At 33.0% G+C, this 14,467-nt stretch overlaps 2 protein-coding genes across 2 annotated transcripts; one reads left to right on the top strand and one right to left on the bottom strand.

Annotated features, from left to right (window-relative positions):
* Nucleotides 1-340: 340 nt before the first annotated feature.
* Nucleotides 341-9,958, top strand: LOC149907269 (uncharacterized). The gene is made up of 16 exons (XM_090103630.1): nt 341-413; nt 891-1,057; nt 1,640-1,797; nt 2,233-2,594; nt 2,762-2,985; nt 3,281-3,383; nt 4,236-4,360; nt 4,907-5,200; nt 5,587-5,877; nt 6,074-6,564; nt 6,782-6,965; nt 7,235-7,430; nt 7,779-8,542; nt 8,729-8,918; nt 9,505-9,618; nt 9,832-9,958. Exons 1-16 carry the CDS (start codon nt 371-373, stop codon nt 9,900-9,902), a joined length of 3,777 nt encoding a protein of 1,258 aa, XP_089959756.1. The 5' UTR covers nt 341-370; the 3' UTR covers nt 9,903-9,958.
* A 215-nt stretch (nt 9,959-10,173) lies between these two features.
* LOC149907268 (uncharacterized) lies at nt 10,174-12,997 on the bottom strand. Its single transcript, XM_090103699.1, has 5 exons — nt 12,927-12,997; nt 12,527-12,620; nt 11,716-11,913; nt 11,061-11,190; nt 10,174-10,311 (listed from the first exon to the last, which is right to left on the bottom strand). Exons 2-5 carry the CDS (start codon nt 12,605-12,607, stop codon nt 10,241-10,243), a joined length of 480 nt encoding a protein of 159 aa, XP_089959825.1. The 5' UTR covers nt 12,608-12,620; nt 12,927-12,997; the 3' UTR covers nt 10,174-10,240.
* Nucleotides 12,998-14,467: the final 1,470 nt, after the last annotated feature.

Genomic DNA, 14,467 nt, shown 5'->3' with positions numbered 1-14,467 from the left:
ACAAAAATAACATTATAAAATGGCTCCAATTCCATGAGATAAAAAAAGAAATTAAAAAAAATTGTGAAGGATTTTTAGGGATTCTTCTCTTTAAAAGCCGCCAATACTTTTCCAGAGACCATTTGAGACTTTGTCATGCGCATGCCTCTGCAAATGTTCATGTGCGGTTGTGATCGCTTACCACCTGCAGCCCGCTATAAGATAGAGAAAACCACAGATAAATAATATTATGAGAAAACTGTATAGACTAATAATAGACATTTTTTGTTTGTACCGCTTTTTAACATTACCTGCGACTATATTCAGTGAACGATAACATTGTTATTTACATTTTGATTGAGTGTCAGTCATTCCGCCTAGTGTTTGGACTATGGATAGAATAACTTTCAGTGTGAATGGGGAGCCTTGTTCAGGTTTGTTATTTTATATATATTAAAAAAATATATAGAAATGATGATGTTACACATGCTTTTTTTCTATGGGTAAAAATGCGTTTAATTATTTAAAAGATTATTCAAGAATCCATTAACTTAAGGCAAAAGCTCTGAGGATCTTGATTTACGTTTTCATTTTCTTATCCCAAAAATACGTGCATACATTTATAATATTTTAATTTTTTAACCCAAAATTAAAAAAAAAACAACAATCTAATAAATAGATAATATGCTCTATATATTTTTATTTCAAGATTACTTTTTTATGTTTTCCGATGTCGCTTCTATCGATATAGCAACTTGAATTTATAAATTTACGAAAAATAGAAATACTAAATATCTTAGCATATAAAATTTACTATTAAGGTCATTTTAACCGACTTCAAAAAGCATGCTCTTAATTCAGGGTATATTTTTTTAAATGTTAACACTAAAATTATCCACGAAATTTTGCAGCGGGTTCCGAGGTAGACTCAGACGAGACCCTGAACGACTTCCTACGCAAGCGACTGAACCTCCGAGGCACGAAGTACATGTGCAAGGAGGGCGGGTGTGGAGTGTGTATCGTTTCTGTGACCATCCCTGATGCTGATGGCAAGAGGACCACGTTGTCTATTGATTCTGTAAGTTTCAGCTTTTCCAGTGATTCTGGAGTTTAAGCACAGATTACTAAATAGGTGGTTACTACGTACGTTATAGGATTCAGGGCTGTTTTGCGTGAAAGAGTGGATGAAATAGAGTTGCTCTGCTTATAGGTTTTAATTTGCGTTATATGTGTATTTTACTTTTTTTTTGAAGTGAAATTCTTTATCGGGGTTGGAAAAAAATGTAGTGTAACATTTTTTCGTTACGCGTGACATTTTTCCGTTACGCGCCATCTTTTTCTTATCCCTACCACGCGTGATCGACGTATTTCTGTACAGTTGCATAATATGGTAAATAATTTTTTGAAAAATAAGGTCATTAAGAAGTTTTATTTCTTACGTGTTTACACTAGTACACGCACACATTTTTTTGATTTGTAGTATCGTTATTTTGCTTGCGTTTGCTATAGTTTAAAATTTCTACTTACATATATTTTTTATAGCAATTTCGTTCATTAAGTCATCATCAAACAAATTGATTCCACCTTTCAGAAACTGGAAAAGGAAAACGAAACGCTATTTTTTAGATTACAGTGTATTAATAGTAGTGTAAAATTTCAGTGTTTAACAACAATTTTATCATGCCAAGACTGGGAGATCACCACAGTGGAAGGGATAGGGAACCGACAAAGGTACCATCCGATACAACGGACTCTAGCGAAGTATAATGGTTCTCAATGTGGGTATTGTACACCCGGATGGATTATGAGTATGTATAGGTAATGATTTCCATGACTATATTATCAGTAACTTTTTCTATAAAGGTTTAGTTAGGTAAGTAGTATTTAAAGTGTGTTACAATATAAAACGAATGCATAAATGCGTTTTCCAAAATATTTATGTACATTCTTGTTCATGGAAGCTTTTAAATTTAGAAAACGGAGAATTGCTTGAAAGCTCGGAGGAAAGGTCGAAGAAAAAAAATATTCACATGTGAAATAAAAATTTATTAGTTGGTAAATATAATTAGGTATGGCACGATTTGATTGATTTACATAATACAATAAAAATTAAATGATAATGGTAGTTTTTTACACAGTTTTAAAATTTATATTAAGCGGACATATCGACCTAGATTACCTGCTTGTCCGCAAAGGAAATCGTTTAATGACAGATTATGTAGATACTCTGTCCAATACCATTTACTTTCGCAGTTTACTAGAAAACAAGAACTACGATGTAACCGAATATGAAGTCGAGAATTCCTTCGGCGGCAACCAATGCCGCTGCACAGGCTACAGATCCATCCTAGACGCTTTCAGAAGCTTTGCTAAAGATGCTCCTAAACCCAACCTTGTCGATATCGAAGATTTAAAACTATGCAAAAACAAAGGAACTTGTAATAAACCGTGTGAAGAAGATTGGTGTGTTGTTCCCAGACGAGGAAAGGTTAAAAAGATATATTTGAGCGATCATAAGACTTGGTACAGGGTAAATGAAATCAATGACGTTTTTGAAGTGTGGAGAAATGAAGGGACAGATTCTTATATGTTAGTGGATGGGAATACGGGACGAGGTGAGGATATAAATCTGTAAAATTAATAATGTTGAAGTTGTTTATAACTTTTCTTTCATAGTATCTAACGCACCATTTTTTAAGGGGTGCTTTAGATGCAAATTTGCAAGGAAAACAATAAAAAATGTTTTATTACCTACTATAGGTATATAAATGTCTTTTTCTAGGTGCGATCCACATATTTGAATTTCCTCGAGTGCTTATCGATATAAGTGCAGTCTATGAACTAAAAATACATTACCTCGACCAAAACTTAATAATCGGTGCTGGGACTTCGTTGACAAATACTATGAATATATTTAAGAACATGTCTGAGATGTATCAAGAGTTTTCTTATTTAGAAAAACTGTATGAACATTTGGATTTGGTAGCTCATATACCTGTTAGAAATGTATGTACATATTATGATAAGTTTTTAGTTTTGGGGTCCACGAAAAGGAAGGGTTATTCGATTTTATTTTGGCTGCATATTTTTAGCTGCAGCATTATATCTAATGTTTTTAACATGAACTATTTTACAAAAAAGAAACTTAACTACTTACTATTATAAAACAGTTGTATTAAAAAGATAATAATTCCGAAGATGTTTGTTTCTGTAGTAATATTTTCTTATTTGAAAACTTTATTTGCAGTGTATTGGCATGAATAAACTCTGTGATTCATCCATATATTTATTTCCATTGCAGGTTGGATCAATAGCCGGGAATTTAATGTTGAAACAAAGAGATATGGGATTCCAATCCGATTTATTTTTGTTGTTGGAAGCGATTGGCGCATTTATCACTATTGGTAAATTAGAATAAACTCTCTATTGCATTATATTTTCTTAACTTTCCAAAATAATGCATTTGTATATTATAGAAACATTTCTGATTGATGAGTATATATTTTATTTTATATTTTACTAGCTGCGCTTCGCGGTTTCACCCGCGTGCCTCCGCTCCTGTTGGTCTTAGCGTAATGACTAATGATAATATATAGCCTATACTCTACCTTCCTCGATAAATGGGCTATCTAACACCGAAAGAATTTTTCAAATCGGACCAGTAGTTCCTGAAATTAGCGCGTTCAAACAAACAAACTCTTCAGATTTATAATATTATTATACCTGGATTAGTAATTAGTATTAGTATTAGTATAGATAAGTAGGTATGTAGTAGCGTATATGATAAAATCTTGTTTGCCTAAAGGATTACGCATTGCATAATATAACGATTCCAATATGTTGTTACAGGAAATCTAGTTCAATAATCCATACTAATATTATAATTGCGAAAGTAACTCTGTCTGTCTGTCTGTTACTCAATCACGCCTAAACTACTGAACCAATTTGCATGAAATTTGGTATAGAGATATTTTGATACCCGAGAAAGGACATAGGCTACTTTTTACCCCGGGAAATAGGATAGGTTTTATCCCGGAAATCCCACGGGAACGGGAACTATGCGGGTTTTTCTTTGAAAACGCGGGCGAAGCCGCGAGTGCAGGAAAGCTAGTATAATAAATAATATTTGAGTCGACACTTAAGCTTTAAGCCAGATCGAAACCTAGCAAAACATAAATAAAGGTCGTAAACTAACTGACCGTAAAATAAATAGCCACGATAGTATAAATATTCATGTTGTTATATGTTTGTTCCAGTAAGTCCAGAAAGTACGATAGACGTAACATTGCAAGAGTTTCTGTCGATTGATATGAGAGGAAAGATCATCACTGCTGTTAAAATACCTCCGCTATCTGATAATTATAAATTCGCTTCTTTCAAAGTGTGTTAATTTTTTCATACTGAACATTTTTAATGAATAATTTATAATTTTATAGTTACGTAACTTTTTTATAACAAAAAAAAGTGTACACACGTAAGAAGTGAAACTTCTTTATGACCTTATATAAAAAAAAATTAACTATATGCAACTTTACAGAAATACGTCGAATCACGCGTGGTAGGGATAAGAAAAAGATGCCGCGTAACGGAATAATGTCACGCGTAACGAAAAATGTTACCTACACTAAAATTTTTTTCCAACCCCGATAAAGAAGTTTCACTTCAAAAGTCAACATCGTGTTATACCTAAAAAAAAGTCAGGAATTGGCAATCATGTTCAATTTTCTGAGATGGTTAGGTATATTACTATCCTGACTATGCTATAAACATTTTTTACATCTTATTCGTGTTCTATAGGGAAATTACCATGATTACTAAGTAGCAATCATAAGATTACTAAGTAGTAATCATAAGGTACGCAGGAAATTACCATGATTATTAAAGAGTAAACATAGTAATTTCCTGCATAACCTGAACATGTTTTCAGGTTACGCCCAGATCTCAAAACGCTGTAGCACAAGTCCACGGAGCTTTCCTCTATGAACTAGATCCAAATGACAGAGAAACAGTAAAATCCGCAAGAATAATATACGGTGGTCTTTCAAGAGCCTTCACTCATGCGTATAGAACTGAATTGTATCTAAAGGATAAGAAGTTGTTCGAAAATGATGTTCTGCAAGGAGCACTTAATATTCTCAATGACGAAATAATTGTAGAAGAATTTCCAGGAATGTTCTCACCTGATTTTAGGAAGAAAGCAGCATTGAGTTTATTTTATAAGGTACAGGGATAAAATCTATCATAGTATATATATTACTAGCGGTCCGCCCCGGCTTCGCCCGTGGTACATATTTCGCAATAAAAGGTAGCCTATGTTCTTTCTCAAGGTCTAAAGATTATCTGTGCCAAATTTCATCAAAATCGGTCCAGTAGTTTATGCGTGAAAACCATACATACATACATACAAACCTTTCCTCTTTATAATATTAGCGTTTAGCTACTATTATGTATTCTGTGATATTAGTATAGATGTCAATTAGTAACATACTTGCACTATATTTTTTTTTACCCTAAAAAAAATTCATTTCTGAAATTTAAAATAATGAAAAAATATTAATGAATTCTTTTTTAATACGAACAAGATTCATCTTTGCCTAAATTTTACAGGGATTACTCAATATAATACCGCCACAACTATTAAACGCACGCTATGCATCTGGTGCAATCGATCTCCGGAAATACAGACCACTATCAAAAGGTACCGAAATATACGACACTAACCCAGTGTTATGGCCTCTAAATGAGCCTATGCCAAAAGTGGAAGCACTCATACAGTGTGCTGGGGAAGCTTTGTATGTTAACGATCTACCCACACAGAAAAAAGAAGTGTATTGTGCGTTTGTCACTGCGAAGATTGCGACCGGTGAGATCGCGCATATTGATCCATCAGAGGCCCTGGTGAGTTGAGATGTTTTATTTTTAAGTTGTGAAGGCTGACAAATTTAAACGCAATTTCAATATTTAGATATATTTCTGTTAACAAAGTGTATATAGTTTTAATTAATAAAGTAAAAAATGAGTAAAAAAAATATTTATTCTTTAATAGATATTATCACTTTAAACTTTATAATTTTATATTCATTTTCATATACAGTCCCTCCCAGGAGTACTAGCTTTTTACTCAGCCAAAGACATTCCTGGAAATAACATTCTTATAAGTGGCAAAGTGCCGCTTTACCAACCTCAAATACTATTAGCGGAAGATAGGATTACCCACTTCGATCAACCCATTGGAATAATAGCAGCTGAAACAGAAGTGTTAGCAAACAGGGCAGTCGAATTAGTACATGTAACTTATAAAAAAGATGACAAGAAACCTTTACTAGATATACGTGATGTGAAGATGTTAGATCCGAGTCGAATAACGTTGTATAAAGCGAACCCAGCTGAGAAAGAACCAGGAGAAGATGTGCATAGAGTAATACGAGACACGGAGAATATATTCTGGCAGTACCACTATACAATGGAAACCCAGAGTTGCGTTTCTCTTCCAAGTGAGGATGGTATTGATGTACTATCGTCAACTCAATACCCTGACATGATGCATCTGGCTATATCAGAATTGTTGAATATAGAGCAAAGTAGGTATGTAAATAGCCTTTAAATTAATCAAATTATCATCTCAAGATTAACCTCAGCGGTTAGATAATTTTAAATAATAATATATTAACCTAAAATGTTGCGGTTGTAGAAATTCTTAAATTTTTCTATATTTTGTTCTATTTTAACGATGAAATATACTATTACTGATTATTACAATTCTTAAACAAACATTATTTTTAAATCAATAATTTATTAATAGAATAAACTTAGAAGTACCACGGTGTGGAGGAGCTTATGGCGCAAAAATAACAAGGAGTAGCTACACGGCCACAGCCAGTGCACTCGTCACATATTTGCTCAACAGACCGTGCAGATTTGTGATGGATATCCAACCTAACATTCGAGTCATTGGCAAAAGATTGCCGTGTAATCTTGATTATGAGGTAACTTAACAAATTAATGCATTCTTTTTGTTATCTCTGGTACAGTGCTGTTTTGATTTTTTGCAAGAATTCATTCTGCGATAATTAATACATAAAATAGAACCCTCCTCATAAATGACCTTATTATTGTTATAACTTTTTTTTTGTAATACAAACCACTACCATATTTAAGGAAATAAATAAAGTTGAATTTACTCAACTAATAGAGCAATTATATTATTTTATGTACTACCATAGCAAAAGCGCCAAATTATTAACATATTTTCTAGGTTGCAGTAAACGGCATTGGTGAAATACAGTATTTACACTATAATCTATATCAAGACACTGGCTACAAAGACAACGATCCCGTAGCATTTCTAGCTTTCCCTGGAGTTAAGAATTGTTATGACAAGAGTCGGTGGAACTTCAACGTGTTCACTGTTACAACTGATACTACTTCTAATACATATGCCAGGAGTCCTGGTGAGATCTATACTATAATATTATAATGCTGAAGAGTTTGTTTGTTTGATTGAACGCGCTAATCTCAGGAACTACGGGTCCGATTTGAAAAATTATTTTGGTGTTGGATAGCCCATTTATCGAGGAAGGCTATAGACTATAGGTATAACATCACACTTAAGACTAACAGGAGTGGAGCACGTTGTCGAAACCTTGGAGCGCAGCTAGTTAATTTAAATAAAATTTAGTTTGTGTATTTTATAGAGGTAACAATTTGTACCAATTGACTAAAAGCGTTCAATTTTAACTGTTTTCTAAATATTTATTCGATTGATCAAAAAGTTTTCTTAGAGCTCAAGTTTTTTTCAGGAAGTTTCGAAAGTGTATGCATGACAGAGCACGTGATGGAGAGAATAGCATACGAATTAGACTTGGATCCACTGCAAGTGCGTATGTGTAATCTCAATAGTGAATACACAGATGTAAAAGATGTATTGGAAACACTCTTAGAGGATAGTGATTATGAAAAACGTAAAATGGAAGTAGGAGATTTTAACCTTAAAAATAGGTGGTTGAAACGGGGACTCCGAGTTGCAATCATGAGCTGGCCGGGAACACCTATGGTAGACTTTCATATTTATATATCCATCTATCATGGAGACGGTAGCATTGTAATTAAACATGGGGGAATAGAAATAGGTCAAGGGATAAATACTAAAGTGATACAAACCGTTGCTTTTATACTGAAAGTTCCTATTAGTAAGATAAAAATAAAACCACTAGATGTAGCATCTGTTCCAAATAACTTTTCAACTGTTGCGAGTCGAACAACTCAGGCAATATGTTTTGGTGCTATAAAATGTTGCCAGTTGCTTTTAGATCGCCTAGCACCCGTGAGAAAATCAGTTAAGGATCCTTCATGGGAAAATATAGTGCAAGAAGCATTTGAGCAAGGAATCAATCTACAAACGAGTTATCAGGTTAACTCGAATGATCAGGAAGCTCATAGAACTGCTGGTATTGCTCTATCAGAAGTAGAATTGGATATATTAACCGGTGAATGTCATATACGAAGGGTTGATTTAGTTGAAGACGTTGGTACTAGTGTCAACCCAGAGATCGATATTGGCCAGGTAAAAATAAAAAAATATCTAGTATTAATTTCCTGAATATCATTGAATCTAGTGACATAAGACATTATTTCACAAATTTAAATGAATACTCATATTTGTACAAACTTTCGAGTGGGAAAAATTACATAGTAGAAGATTAATCAAATAATCGGTTTAAAATTGTGTAAAAAATTTCGTTTTTTATAGATCCAAGGTGCTTTTACAATGGGAATAGGATATTGGACGACAGAACAATTAATTTATGACAAGGAGACAGGTCAGATACTGACGGATCGGACTTGGAACTACCATATACCTCAGGCTAAGGATATACCGATTGACTTCAGAATAAAGTTGCGGAAGAATCACAATCCTGTTGGGACTTTGGGCTCTCGATGTAAGTTTTAGATAATTTTATTGGATCTTTTAAAACTTTGATATCCTTATCGATTTTTCACTTAACTAGGTACTTTTACTTTAAACTTAACCCTGTGTTTTTCTTGCTTTTCTGAATTTATAAATTTTCTGAGGACTGATAAAATGGTTATTCGATATTGTAAACATTTTACAACGCCATGTTTTCTGATATAATAATATCAGCAAGGAGGTTTCTAAGACTCACAAGGAGGTTTCTAAGACAAAATCCGTACTAATAATATTATAAATGCGAAAGTAACTCTCGTCTAACGTCTGTCTGTCTGTTACTCGATCACGCCTAAACTACTGAACCAATTTGCATGAAATTTGGTATGGAGATATTTTGATACCCGAGAAAGGACATAGGCTACCTTTTATTGCGAAATATGTACCACGAGCGAAGCCGGGGCGGACCTCTGGTATATTATATTTTGTCTTAGAAACCTCTGTAGTTGTGTGTTATTCAGTTATTCTCCGCATAAAAATCGCAATAAGGAAGCTTAGTATTTAAGGTTTGCTAGTACATTGTGTATATTGATTTATTTATGCTTAATATAACTTTTTAGCGGTGGCTGAACCAGCAACATGTTTAGCTGTAAGCGTCGCCTTCGCTTTAAAAGCTGCCATTGCTGCTTCTAGAGAAGAAACGGGATTTCCCAGAAATCAGTGGTTTAATGTTGGTAAGGAAAAATTCATTTATAAGACGTGTAATATTACTTGAGAAGCTTGGGGTAAATTAAATTTATCATATTTCATTATTGAGGGATAATTTCAACTTATAGAAGACTAAATACTTCTATGGCGAAATGTTTGATTTTTTTTTAATAATTATTTGGATATTTTTCATATTAGAATGAGTACCTGCAATATAGTAATTTTCTTTTTATTTACAGAAGGTACCTACTCTGTTGAAGCGAATGTTCTGCATTCACAAGTTAATTTGGAGGAGTTTCTGTATAGATAACTATTATTGTAAAATTTGAATTTGTATAATACTAATATAATATTATTTTACAAAGATGAAGCTTTTTATTTTTCCCAAATTCTACATTATTCTGATACCTATAGTTTATATTAATTTGGATACTGTTTAATTTCTTAAAAATTACGACATAATTTGCGATAAATTTATGCTTCGATGTGATTATTTACGGGATTTAATAACGAAATTAAACACACATAATCCAACAAAATTATATAATGCGAGTACAACAACAATTAAATTATTTGTCTACATAATTTGAAACATACAACATTCTTTTAACATTTCTATACATAAATTTCTATAAATATAAACTTAAACTAAACTTCTTCACGAGTATTCAGCATTTTATAGAAACTGTGGCTTAGAAGAATGGCGTAGACATTCATACCTGAAAAGAAATTATATTCAAATTTACTAAAGAACGGGGAAATATATCTCACATCTATTTTACGGGTCTAATTTATAATTCGGCCAAATATCCTCTTGATCAGAAACATAATATAAAGCAACAAAGTTGAATCCACATGTTGCAGAGAATCAGAGATGCTGTCGCCTGTCAACCAGTTGCAGAGTTGTTAACTTATGTTGAAATGTCCCGAAAAGCAACAACATTAATTAAACAAAGTTTTCAGCAGCACAGTTGATTGACTCTATAATATTAAACTTTTCTTATCTCTACCACGTATTGTAAACCTTTTGATTTTGGTTTGGTTTACATGCGTCGTTTGATCAATACATATAACACGGAGACAATAAAGTCGACATCTCATTAACAAATGAAGTCACTTACATGAGAAATTTTGAACATAAGTTAAACAAGTGGAGTTATTATAACTGCGTTAAAAACAACCGACTTCAAACTTGCACTTGCAACATTTACAAATACAGACAACAATGCTCATAAAATAAAAACTACTGGGCCTATCCGAATAAAATTTTTATGGGACCAATTCGACACCATCCCGCATCGAACAAAAAAAGAATCACGTAAATCGGTTCAGGAACCTTGGAGTAATCGGTGTAAATACATAAAAAAAAAAAAACATACCGGCCGAATTGATAACCTCCTCCTTTTTTTAGAAGTCGGTTAAATATACTAACTACTGGTTTAATACAATATGAAAAAGAATTACTTACTAATATAAAACACTTCCATGCATATAGTACCCGCGCTATAATGTGGTGAGTTCAGGAAAAAGGTGAACATCGATAGCAGGAAGAACACAATCCACATGATGAAATAAGCTCGGATGATAGATGCTTTCTCCTGTAATCAAATAATCGTTTTAAAGAATAGTTTTGCTTAGAAAAGTGACATTATAAAACATACACAGAGTTAAAGAAAAATAGGCCAACTACATTTTTCCATGCGTTCGAAAAGATACATCTCGTTTTCAAGTATTTTTCGTTCTTTGAAAAACTAGCTAAGTAAGATTTATGTATGTTTATGTAAGAATTTTTTATAAATTCGACTTAACAGTTAGAATTTTGATTGTTGAACATTGATTACATTATGTTACGTATTTTTGATGCCCTACTAAAATCCTGAAATTGTTTATTCTATAAAATATAACGATGCTGCATTGAAATAGATACCTTCTTCACTTTAAATAATTACAAGAAAACTTCAAATGTATATAATTTATTCGGAAACTTTCTTTAAAACTAAGTAAAATTTGAAAATGGATACGACATTAAATTTTATATGTATGATTTCTATAACAGTCTCTTGAATCTCAATAATTATAACGATCCCTAGACATTTTCACCATTATCTTTTCCCTACCCTTACCATAATAACACCATACACGAAGAACAGATCGAAACCCAGTTTGACCAGGAACATTATCACAAGTATAATGGACATGGCATATAGCCCCGTGAGCGCCGCCTCCGCGCTGACGTCATCGTCGTTGTACGCCTCTACTTCTAGCGGTTCTATGGTACATGCTACCACTATCATTATGACGAACAGAGTGAAGGATAGGACCTGAAAATTGTGGTAGTTTAATTTACAATATGGCATATGTTTAATATAGTATGGTTTGAACATCGCGAGGAAACCGACATGTCGAAGAATCATAAGTTCGATGACGTGTGACATTTGCCAAACGGCACTTGGCCAGCGTGGTGGATTATGGCCTGTACCCTCATAGGACGCCCGTGTCCCAGCAGTGGGAACGTACCTATATGGGCTATTGATGATGATAGTTTGTAAATAAAAGGGTTGAAGATTGTTTTTGTGTGAGAAATTGTTTGAAAAAGTGGACAATGTAGTTTATTGGTTTAGAAAGGGTTATAGATGGCATTGATGGGCATATGATGGGGACATCATACGTTTGTAATGTGTGATTGGTAAGAGGAGATATGAGACTTAAGTGTGCTTAACGCATAAAATGCTAGCTGTATATTTCGCTTAGGTAGTTTTTTGATAAACATATGAACCAGGAAATATTCATAGATACGGTAGTTTTAAATCTTTTGGTACCTATTTGAAAGTGCATTTGCTATGCTATGAAAATATTTTCTAAAAATGAATGTAAATAATTTTAGTAATACATAAATACTTATACAATATACATACAGGTAATTATTTCGCTCACCGCATTAAGGCATCCCATGACAATGTTACCAGTTTTTAAATCTAGCACAAAACAACATGTTTCTAGCTGTGGCAATCCCATTTTGCGAACAAATCTGCAATTTAAATAATTAATTGAAATTTCATGCTCAATTTTAATATTTGTGAATTTTGTCTTTCCTTATAATATTTATTAGCAATGCTCTTATTAAAGGTTTATGCCTATAAATAAATAGGTGTGCTTATCAGAAATTGTATGTAGAAAATTCATGAAAATCGGACGAGCCGTTTCAATGGCAAGCAGAATTAATAGTAAAAAAACAAAGAGCTACAGTCTAAAACTCTCACAGCATTATTTTCACTTGAATTTTTTGGGATTAATAATTTAAAGAAACATAATAATATGTAAAACATGTACTTACTTGATATATTCCTAAGGGTAAAAATAATTATAAAATATCCGGGATGCTGCACAAGGGATGAAAAGAAACTGAATGAATACTACCAGATTGCGTCAAAGAGTTAACTTTTATTACACTTCGCAGACAGGGCAAACTCGATATATGATACTTGATACTTACTATTATATTATTACTTAATAGTTAATACTATTATTTTATATTATTAGGTAATATTATATTATATTTTGCTTTATCCAGAAATCGTGGATCAAAAGAAACCCTTATGTCTTAGGTATAAAAACATTTTATATACAAAAAAAATTGGTTGTCTGTAAAGTCGGTTTACTGGCGATAGTTGAATGTGACAACGTCCGATTGTGCTTCTTTGTCGCTCGTTCCGCGCTCTCGCTTGCACTTCAAGCCTTACATGGAACACCTCAGAGCGAGGTAACGCCGCATGAGTCATGTTTTTTCGAGCGTGCAGCCGGCTCTATCGAATTATAAGACGTTGTCACGTCAAAAAGACGATCTCATTATATATAATAATTATAAGAATATTATTAAGCATTTCATAAAGTTGTTGCATAGTTTGTTATACATTATTCCTACCATTATAACAGTATTATGATAAACTAGCTGCTCCGCGCGGTTTCACCCCCGTGGTTCCTCTCCTGTTGGTCGTAGCGTGATGATATATAGCCTATAGCCTTCCTTAATAAATGAGCTATCTAACACCGAAAGAATTTTTCTAATCGGACCAGTAGTTCCCGAGATTAGCGCGTTCAAACAAACATACAAACTCTTCAGCTTTATAATATTAGTACCACTCGGTCCACGGTCCACTAGTCTGTATTTCATAAAATATAATCGATTACTAATACATATAAAGTACATTACATATAAAGAAATAAATCTCATTCTACTGAAAATTCATGTCTGTACCTTGTTAGTTATAAGTTTGCTTTTTTCAAGGATATTTCAAGATAGTATAGTATTTAATATTTATTTACGTGCATTCCACGCACACAGTAAACAATATATGTATTTATCTGATATGTATATATTCTAAATAAATTCATTTTTTAAATATATTCTAGTGTCACATCTGTGAACATATTCTTTGTAATGCCCAGGCGTCACCAAGTCTAGCTTTTTAATCAATGGCACCGAAAATAGGGAGGAAACTGTCATCCGACCCCACACATAGATGGCGCTGTATTGAATGTAGGTCATGTAGAACACGGAAAGTATCTATGTTTTTATTTGGAATGGTAAATGAAGGATTAATTTCATTTGGAATGTTTTATAAAGTCTCGTACATAATATTATTATTCTAGCTTTCCACCCGCGGCTTCGCCCGCTTTGTCTCAAACCTAATAAATTATTTTTAGTTATAAGCATACATAGGGACAGAGAAAGCGACTTTGTTTTATACTATGTTGTGATTATCTGTGGTAAAGAGATGTGTCGGATATTTGGAAAATTGTTGCATTAAAATTAATACAATATTTAGTATGAAAAAAAGTATGTTGAGTTTAAAATAATATGGCTAGCACACGAAA

Source organism: Colias eurytheme, chromosome 7 (assembly GCF_061535395.1).
Source record: "Colias eurytheme isolate Ceu_HAF_F1 chromosome 7, ilColEury1 Martin Lab GWU primary, whole genome shotgun sequence".
Taxonomy (NCBI): Eukaryota; Metazoa; Arthropoda; class Insecta; order Lepidoptera; family Pieridae; genus Colias; species Colias eurytheme.
The sequence above is the reverse complement of the archived record's forward strand: the minus strand, read 5'-3'. Positions and strand labels throughout refer to the sequence as shown.

Coding starts and splice junctions, on each gene's coding strand:
- LOC149907268 (XM_090103699.1), bottom strand. CDS start 12,607: ATGGGATTGCCACAGCTAGAAACATGTTGTTTTGTGCTAGATTTAAAA. Junction 11,191..11,715: donor TCGTGTATGGTGTTATTATG/GTAAGGGTAGGG, acceptor ATTTGATTACAG/GAGAAAGCATCTATCATCCG. Junction 10,312..11,060: donor CATGGAAGTGTTTTATATTA/GTAAGTAATTCT, acceptor ATTTCTTTTCAG/GTATGAATGTCTACGCCATT.
- LOC149907269 (XM_090103630.1), top strand. CDS start 371: ATGGATAGAATAACTTTCAGTGTGAATGGGGAGCCTTGTTCAG. Junction 7,431..7,778: donor TACATATGCCAGGAGTCCTG/GTGAGATCTATA, acceptor AGTTTTTTTCAG/GAAGTTTCGAAAGTGTATGC. Junction 8,543..8,728: donor CAGAGATCGATATTGGCCAG/GTAAAAATAAAA, acceptor CGTTTTTTATAG/ATCCAAGGTGCTTTTACAAT.